The following is a 10,768-nucleotide window of genomic DNA, read 5'->3' on the forward strand; positions in this document are numbered from 1 at the left end:
AAGAGAACTTAAATAGGCTATTTAGTATCTAAAAAAGGCAGGCAACGTTGTGGCTAACAGCTAGCAATAAGCATAATATAACATTTATTTATTTGCAATCTGTTTTGATAACGATACTCAAGACGCAATCATTCCGATCTGATACGTAACCGGCTATACTTGTACTTACATTCTTTTTCTTATAAACTACATCTCGTGATCGAAGAATTTATGTGAAATTGATCTCTGAGTGTGTCTAATATAGCTTACTTATGGAATTGCTATAAATAGCGGTTTTGCAAATAACTGGACTGACGCCGAACGCTGTAGCCGTGTCGAGGCGTATACAGTAGATATAACAAAGAATAAGTTTGAACCAGACGTGTATAAAGGTGTTAAACCGAGGAGACAATGTGACCAAATTGATTTAAATGTTTTGTAGTCAGATTATCCCTATGTACGCGAATGTAACAATCTCTGTTACCATTTCACACTAAAAGCACTAAATCAGTTCTAGTGAATTTGTAAACAGTAGATTTAATCTAGACGACAGATATATGCTTTATTTAGTAACAAAAATAAAATTAAAAGAGGAAGAGATTGACTGATTCAATTAAAATTTTTGCGATAAAAATATTGTTTAAAATTTTGTATGGGATATAACTTTTTTTAGATTATTTGTTATAATTAATTAAATTGAGGGCTCATATCAATTGCCTTAGTACTTATAAAAAAGTATTAATGCAATGCAGACCAAGTCGCTGGCATCAGCTATAATATTTTTTTAATAAAATATAAATAAACCACTCTAAATAATAAAGCAGAACACGTTCGTTTATTTTAGAGTAGTATTATAAAAAAAGATTATGTTTTGTGCTACACTGTACAATACAAACTACAAATTTATATTTTGTTGTTTTCATTCGATAATATGTAAGCTTTATTTTTTTTTATTTAGCCATTACTAGGCTAAATGGAAAAAAATATACTTCAGATATTCAGACACACGGTACTAATAATACTGCGTTATGTATGTGTTACACATAACTAAAAGCTAAGTTACACACACTTATATATTGTCTTTCTATCTATGCATATGACAACATGTTTCCACATTTCATATGTTTCACTATTTCAAATATATATTTATATGGTTCTAAGAAATATGCTATCTTTATGGACGCTTTGTGTTAATATGCATTTTATAGTATTATTTAAAACTATGGCCCATTATCACTTATTAGCTTCCCATTATCACGTAATTTGCATTTCTCGTTTGCTAGGAACATAATAGTATGATAGTTCGAAAAAAACAAAATAACGATTATTCGAAATAGATTTATCGAGTTGCAAACATTACGACCACTATGAGTATGTATAACTTGTAAGTCATATTATTCACGAACTCACTCCGTCATAAAAATAAAGTAAATTTCCAAAAAGTAAACTGGAAAATTAAAAATATATCTAAAACCATATTACGTAATCAATTTAGTATTACAATTACATTTTGGTTCCTAATAAAAATGATTCAATTTGTCCACTATTTATCTGTTACGACTAACACCGTAACATAATAAAAAAGAAATATGAGTAAAAAATAGTTGAAGTTTAATACAACATAACAAATGTTAAGTAGGTTATTATATTATAACTCCTTTATTTAAGCTACTAATCGTTTACGTAAACATAATCTCCAAATGTTCTCTGATAGCGTTGTTTTTAAGACACACGAAATCACTGCGCATCTGTTAAAATTACACTCCGTGGCCTTTGGGTATTTATTCTTCGGAGTGGCTCACATTGTTGCCTGCTTATGTAAGGCGGAACGTCTTCCACTTTCGAATCAAGTTTATTGACACGGCAAGCTCGACAAATGCCCGGCCGCTTCACAGTTACATCGCGGCATCGCTTTGAGTCTCTGTACCCACACAAATATCCCATCTTATAAATTATAACTCTTATTCTCATATATTTATGTCCAAATATCGTGTAACTTCAAATGTTTTAATTTCCAACACCGAGTAATGATAGCTATTTGTATGGGCTGTTTTCTAATTCTAGTAATAGTCAGTCACTGTTTGAGTGGTGGTGGTCTTATATTCTGGCATGTCAATGGAGTATTGTACATATTGCAAGCAATGATAAATAAAGCATATTTTCAATTGCAAAGAAGTAGGATGTTCATAAAACGACCTATTTTCAACCTATCTCTAAATTGTTTTTATTTTAAAACTAATGTTTCCTTTTAATCCGATTATATATTGGACCAATGATAACATACTATCAAGTCAATTCATGCATTGATGCTGCTACAATTGTCAAAATGATAGGAATCGGTTTTAAACAATAGTCTAACATCTTAATAGAGACATCATTAAGTAAACAGCTACCGCAATAAATTAATCCGTTCACAATTTATATAGTTGTATTAACAAGTTTTATGATAATTTTATGTATGGTCCGCCTCCAAGTGCATTAATTCTCAAGAGTTAGCGCTCAGGCGCACTCATTAGCTTTTCTATTAGCAATAAATCTAATAATATGCTAAACGTTTTGTCTCATCACAATCGTATCTATTGTATAAAGCGACTAATTGATACTTAAATACGATATATTATCAATTTATTACAAACTAGCTGATCGGCGCACCTTCGTTTGCATCACATTTTCCCTATTCTTGCAACATTCTCCAGTGTAGCTCCGCTTCTATTGGTCGTAACGTGATGTTATATAGCCTATAGTTTTTCTCGATAAATGGGTTATTCAATATTGAAAATAATTTTCAAAATCGGATCAGTAATACCGGAGATTATCCCGAACATCAAAACTACAGCTTTTATAATATATTAGTATAAATGTGTACGTTTTATTGTTGAAATTAATTGAAAAATACAATAGTAGTTTAACTTACCTAACACGTACTAACACGAACTGCGTATTTCTCATTAATAATTAGGTAGAAACCACAGAATGTTGGTCTATCTGTTGGATGTTCATCTACGTAACACAGGTAGTGTACTACCGAAAAACATACTTAATCGATCTAAATTTATACATCCATCATCCTTGCACACATTTAAAATATACCCCTTTATTTATAAAGTAAGTATACTGAGATTCTTTTCAACCTACAAATAATCTCTCATATTAATTGTATTTTTTTTTATACAGAATTTTTTTTTACATATATATAAGAAATTTTACACTTCTATACCACCAAAATTACGTTTTATTTTATAATTTCCACTATGAGTCTAGCAAGGTTCTTGAAATCTATTATATGAAGGTGAGTTCTGATCAGCAAGTAACAGCCTTCGAAGGAGTTTTGTTGATGAGCCATTTACTAACTACCCAAATATTATAATAACTCCCAAAATTGTATGATTTTAGTTCATTTAAATATTTCCATACTATTGAAAAATTTCCATTGAACGACAATGTTTAATGCAAAAACATGTCAACCATATAGTGAACAATGAAAATTTAAACCAAAACCCCCATATACTATATCACTATAGTATATAGTATATCATATATGTATACTATATCATATAACATAACTTTAACTTCCATAATTAAGTATAAGCAGTAGTATATCACTATTTAGACAATATACCAAGTATTGTTTAATATTAGATCTTGTTTTTGTAAACTTATTTAGACCAGTTCAATAAACTGAAGATATTACACAACATATTAGTACCACCCACAACATAGTCATGACTAAAATGGTTGATGTAATAACATTTATAAACAGTGTTGTGCTATACACAAAAAAGTATTACTAGGGCCAGTCTTCTTGAAGTAAACCAAATTATGTGAAGAGGGTCTCATGTATAGGGGTAGCTATATATTATATTTATTCATGAAAACAGTTCCACAGATGAATGTTAACTTTTGAACATGATATGGTCAGTAGTATGAGGAATTTTCTAATACGTATTTATTGACTTAATTTGACAGAAACCGAAACCACTATTCTTGACTAATTTATTTATTGCAATGACGTAAATATTAACGATAGGTAGTTCTTTAGAGATTCTTATTTCTTTAGAACTTATTTTGAGTAATAAAGCTTATAATTTAATTTTTATAATGTATAACTGATATGTACAAGTACATATGTACACAGAGTTTTATGTGTATACTAGCTTTTACCCGCGGCTTCGCTCGCGTTAATTATCCCTTAGGAGTGGAATTTATCAAAATCCTTTCTTAGGGGATGCCTACATCATAGTAGCTTTATGCATGCAAAGTGTCAGCCCGATCGGTTTAAAATTGACAAAGTTTCATATAAACTTTCATCCCCTATTTTATCCCCTTGGGGGTAGAATTTATCAAAATCTTTACTTAGCGGATGCCTACGTCATAACATCTGCCTGCATGCCAAATTTCAACCCGATCCGTCCAGTGGTTTGGGTTGTACGTTGATAGATCACTACGTCAGTCACCTTTGAGTTATATATATTTAGATTAATGTGGTAAAAAAAATGGTATAGTACGTAAAATAAATTAACTACAGCAAAGTCAATAGCAATTAAATAATAGAGCTTTAGCGTACTTTTTAGCGGGAACAACAAATACGATAACGGATCAACTAAGAACCGTTGTTTAACAACTGGGTTTTAGAACCGAAAACAAAACTTATTATGTGACAGTTCTCTCTTACAATATTTAATCTTAATAGATATTTTAAATAATCTTGTATAGAAAACAAGACTTGATTAGTTTAATAATAGGATTTATGAAAGTGTGTATAAAATCTTTATTTTAACTAAAATAAAATAAATATAGAGTATTAATTCCATTTTACTAAAATAATGCAAGTTTACTAACATATTCATATAGGATTTAAAAATAAGAAATAGTGAAATGAATGAGATGAGACAGTCACAAATCAGCGAGCGTCTATGGAACCAGTAGAACCACTCATACAATCGTGTGCTTTTATGTTTATAAACGTAACACATACAATTGTACGCAGAATCGAGTTTGAGGACTACAGTAATCGTTATTCACTGACATCGAAACGCAACGAGTGAAATCGAATAGAAACGACACGGTTGTGTTTTGTACCTAATTAAATATTTTGAAGTAAGCAGATGATAATGAATTCAAATACAACAATTCTTATACTTAGTATAGTTTAGTTTTCGAAAATATTTACATTTAAATAAAAATATACTATATGATAAATGTAAACATATAAAATGATTAAATATTGATGTTCTTACAATATTTTTCACTCTTAAAAGCATTTGAGAACGTCGTCAAAATTTTGACACGAATTGAAAAATATGCAAGAGATTTTAAAAACTTTATGACAGGTCAATTTTTCACCAAATGTTTACGTCAAAATATTGACTGATTTAAAAACTATAACATAATATGTACGTATCGCAATAACTACTAAATAACTTGTTTCCAGGCTGACTTTACGTGATTTCGAGTCGCGACCGAGAAAATAATTACGAAACTAAAGAGGTTGATTGTCATTTCTGCCTATATACGCGTTTACATCTTTGATATCATCTCGAAAGTGCACCGAGCGTGTAGGCATTTACATACATAGATCGCGCCCACTCGTATTCATCCACCGCGATTTTTAGATCTACCGCACACGTCTGATTGAAACAATCTGAAATAAATAAAGATTCAAACATAACTTCTTATACAGTGGAGTAAATTCACATTTTCTGTATATGAAAATATTATTCTGCCCTCACTATGTTTTTATGTTCTAGGATGTAGTTATAATTCATTATGTTTATTTTAATGATGAAATTAAAAGTTAAAGGGAAAAGTTTTGATAAGTTGCTAGTAATGATGTCTGTAATATAAGGGAGACCATTTTCTATATTCTTCTAAACATTATCGCCTTCGTATCTACCCCAAATATCCTATATAATGTGAAAATAAAATAAAAATGAATTCGATTACAGTCTTTAAAACACTTTAGAGTATCTGTGCCATATTTTATTTTATAATGTTTTCTCTAAAACAAAGGAATTGTTATTATGTTGTAAATTTTGCATATTCAAAGAAATAATAGTAAAGAGATAAATTCCATTTTGAAATCGTATGAAACAAGACTGTGGGTGTCAAGTGCGCAATATACATTTGATACTTAACGTTTAGCATGTGGGAATGTTACGACACAATCATTTTGTCTGCATCGTGCGGCCGGACTATCCAGATACAAACGGCTATTACACGGTCGAGTTGAGACGTTGATCGTGTGGGAGACAGTATATCCAGGATGGTCTCTCCTCAACTTTTAGCGTTTGTTTCACTTGCTCGGACAGGTTCTGAGACCGGAATGCCTGGCGTGCTATACGGCAAGCGCTAATAAAGCGCGCACTTGCTCCGTTTGCTACTTCTTTTTGTCGTAATAAATTTTGTAAAGTCTTGTAAAAAATATAGTATATACTTATATTCTTTATGTCATCTATTAATAATAATATAGTAACGATGATCAGTATAATATCGGTATGATGTATGAGTGTATAAAAAACGAGTTAAATAATATCCCCTCAGGATATTTTTTCAATATATTTTTTTATATTGTATTTTGTTTTACGGTACACGGTTACACTTACTTTATTAATGGGAACAATCAGTTTTCAGTTTTATGTTTATAACATGAAAGGTGTTAATGTGTCAATAAATCTTGTATATTTTTAATTTCTGCCATGTCATATCACATCAGTTCTCTATATGAAGCTAATTATTAGCTACGCGCAATTTTATTTATATAAGATTGACTTTTTTATAAAATTTTAACTTTTGTGTTATAATAGCGATAAATATTATTCCGTTCTGAAATATGACTGGTAAATAAATAGACTTTATAAAAAAGCTATTTTAGTCGTATTAATTTTTTATTTGGCTTTAAAATATAACACAATTTTGGGGAAAATATTTATCTGAAGCAGAGAGATAAAGAATTTCTAGATAAATAAAATGATATCGTATAATTACAGACATAATGCATATGATATAATATAACATATTATCAGATGCTGTATTATTATCTATTGCATTAAAAAATAAGTCTTTTTGGTATATTAATTGATCCACTAATTGTATATTCCTTTTTTATTTATATTTAAAACCTAGAATGTTCTGATACCCTATTACACTGTATTTTTTGTTCACAAGTATATATTTAATTATAATTTTTATGGTTATTGTAATATTGAGAATTATCAAGAGATTGTACCAGTACAATGACGATCGACATCGTCATGTATGTATGCTACCTGTTTTCCGCGGTGCTGCCCTCGTGAATTCTGTATACAAAAGTGTATTAGCATCTGTTGAGTAATGTTTCCGTGAAAGAGTAAAACATCAATGTAACCTCCCAAATGTTCGGTGATGGTATGATGATGGTATTAATATAATATTAGAATTGGCGCACTTAAACACCGAAGAAAACATCGTCGTTAAATAGAGGGGTTATTAATCGTATAAGCCATCGAGCCAATATACGAAATGAATACAGACTTTTTATTTCTTCGTACTAAACCTTTTAGGTTGCCTAGAATTGTAGCAAAAATTATATATGAAAACTACACATAAGAGTAAAACTGTATAGATAGTTATAATGGATTCGCCTACGTTCGTAGCGGTCGAGATCGTAGGCGCGAGTCGACGTCACTCAGTCGGCCCTACGACGCTACGTTGCTACTACGAGCCCACGCGTTCCGCCCTCTGACTTCTATATTATTACAATAAATCGAAATGTCACTTTAATAAAAAAGGAGACTAGACTAAGTTAAAATCAAATTTTTAGCAAACTTTAAAACTTGTCTTATCGTCTTTTTATGATGGCGGCAAAATTTAGGGTATATAATTTGTTCACAAAAATTTTTGGGGTGAAAAATTTACATTGAGGGTTATGGGTAGGCCATGTAGGACTAAAAAGTAATAAAAACATAAAATTAGTGCCTGCAACGACTAAGAAATGTGAACTTGGGTTGTTCACAAGTTTTTTTAATACCAAACTTACACTTGGGATTGATTTTGTTTAAAACTCTGGTGCAGTAAGATGGTGGAGAGATTCATAAATACCTACCATCCATCTCACCCGCCTCCCTCCTACTTCTACCGTTCATTTAATCATACAGTGTCACAGTTGCTAGTCGCTCGGCAGGCATTCACAGATAGTGATTTAAATTTACCGCCCTTATTCGCAGTTACCCGTCAACAAGATGGCCGACAATATACCAGCTATATCGTACAAGACATTGGATGAGAAGGACTTGAGATTAGTTCACCTAATACGAGAATCAAAAATGCTAAACAAGGATATAGACACACCCAAAGTAAAGTACTGGAATTGTTTTGGAAATTTACTGAGATTAAGTCGTAAGTATTACTTTTAAGAATGTTGTACTAACCCGCTGAATTCCTTACGATAATTTTTATTCTTTCACTATCATCTTTTTAATGATTGTCATAGTTTCTTGTACAAAAGATAGAAAAAAAAGTATAAATTTAATTATTGCTTTCTTTACCCCATGTATTGACCCATTTAAATCAATATATTATTTAAAGATTTCATAGTCGTAGTTAATCAAACGCTATAAGATAAATTTGTATATTTTATTTATTTATTGTATTGTATATTTCTATTATATAATAATAAGTTAAATTTGGTACTACTTTAATAATCGATGCTCAACTCATTGTCCGTCAATTTTGATTCATTCCTGGGTAGAGACCTCAAATACTTAGATATAAATACTGACGTCGAACATCTTACTTTTTAAATTGAGTTGAAAAGATACAACGATAGAAATTTTCAACATTTTCATATGTTTTCGTTCGACACATAATTAAAAAAGAAATTTAAAATCATTGCTCTATTATTATTTATTTATTTATTATTAATGTTTTAAAAGAAAATGAAGTTCCCAATGACTAATAAATAAATTAAACTAATTTTAGATACGGTTATAACTTATTTAAAAATAACTGTATATTTTCGGAAATTCTAATCAAAATTTTTAAATTAAGCACGTAATATAATATTTCTATAATGTATAAAATATACTTTTATCAAGTGTTCTTATATAAAACACCACTCACTCTCACTCTTACTGCGATAATCTCTACAACTCCTTTTCGGTTTCAGCTGGTGAGTGCAGAAGGCGTTGGAATTCAATATTAATGTCTTATTTAAATTTAAAAGAGGCTATTTCTCAAGGAGCGAAGATCAACTCACCTCTTTTAAATGGACTTCTAGATTTTTTGGATGAATCAAAATTATATAGTTATAAAGATTATCAAATTGATCTTGCTACCATGTTTAAAAACCAACAACAGGTAACTAATTATACGGTAACATTGGAAATGATTGAGGATATATTGAAAGATAGAAATGATTGTAATTCTTATATAGACCCAGACGACGTCGAAGTAAACAAAATGTTACATATGGTAAACAATAGATTGAGGGAAGTGTTGTATTTTTCTGAACATTCAACAACTACGAAAGCCATGACAGAAAACGTAAAACAAATACAACCGAGTACAATGTTAAAAAATGATGACCTAGTAATGTGCACAGAACTGACTAATACTGATAATGATAGCAGCGCGTTGTTGAATAATGACACCAATAATTGGACAATATTTATGAACTCTACAGATCAAACAGACACACGTGAATTATTGAGCTGTTCCAAAATTGAAGCGTCGCATGCAGTATGCGTTAAAAGCACAATGTCAGCAAACAATATGAGATCCATACCGACCTATAAAGTTGATAAAAAAGAAGGAAGTCAAGACTCACGACTACTAGTTCATAATTGCAATAATAGAAATACTAAAGATTTTTTTAAAGAATTGGGGGACTACGTTTATAGGAATATTTCTGAGAAGAAACAAATGGAATTACGTTTGAAAATTTGTTCCTTGGTATCTGCAGAGTTGAATTTATAGATTTATTATAGTCACAGTTACTTATTAGTGAGCTTATAATTGATGTAATGTTATTTTCTGCTTATTTTAGTATTAAGATGAGATTTTTTCTACATCTACTCTATCTACTCCCTTTCGTGACAAATATCAGGTAAGTGCATGTATATTGTTATAAATATGTATTATGTATTATGTATTATGTATGTTGTTATTGAAATACAGTTTTAAATCCTATATTGTTTTTAACTCTGTACCTACGTGATTTCTTTAAGAAAGAAATAATAATAATTATTGGCAATCGATCATTATAGATAAATTTCCATATGATTAAAAAGATTATATGTATATAATTCTAAATGAGATTATGTATTGTTTAGTTAGGAAGAGGCGCAAAGTGAGCGCGGTGTTTACAACGGCGTCCGTGACGGATTGGTCACTGTGTCTTTCGAATCGTTTCAATTGTTGTGAACTGGTTACGACTTAATATTTGTGTTACTAAATTTCTCTGCCCACGACCGAACTCTGTAGGTACATATGTACCGTAAGTGGAATGGTTCACCGAGATACAATCAAAATGGACTCCTACTAGTATGAACTTTCTAAACCATAATATCTGCATTGTAAACACTGATCCAAGTGGTATTGTACTATATTATTAACGTATTTTATGTTTCACGATGAGTAAGTATGATTAGCTGCCTATTATATTGTAGAATGACGCATATTCACATTACTGAATTTTAAACAACGTAAGATGATCTATTAAAACCAATACCTGTTGTATCGCAACGTCGAGATAAAACTATTAATTTACGCTCTCAAAAGCGTGCGTTAATCTATATGTAACTAGATAATGATA

General features: G+C 30.4%; 1 protein-coding gene across 7 annotated transcripts in view; it reads left to right on the top strand.

The window, feature by feature from the left end:
- The window catches only part of LOC131847281 (uncharacterized), a 78,012-nt gene extending 67,987 nt beyond the window's left edge, over positions 1–10,025 (top strand). For 6 of the 7 annotated variants that reach the window (XM_059196817.1, XM_059196818.1, XM_059196819.1 and 3 more), the window contains 2 exons: positions 8,181–8,352; positions 9,122–10,025. In XM_059196817.1, the coding sequence (XP_059052800.1) occupies positions 8,181–8,352; positions 9,122–9,930 (981 nt within the window). In that variant the 3' untranslated portion in view covers positions 9,931–10,025. The remainder of the gene's footprint in view (positions 1–8,180; positions 8,353–9,121) is intronic. The other variant, XM_059196823.1, reaches the window with a different exon arrangement.
- Positions 10,026–10,768: the final 743 nt, after the last annotated feature.

Source organism: Achroia grisella, unplaced genomic scaffold, assembly GCF_030625045.1.
Source record: "Achroia grisella isolate CSIRO2021 unplaced genomic scaffold, CSIRO_AGI_Agris_v1 utg517, whole genome shotgun sequence".
Lineage (NCBI taxonomy): Eukaryota > Metazoa > Arthropoda > Insecta > Lepidoptera > Pyralidae > Achroia > Achroia grisella.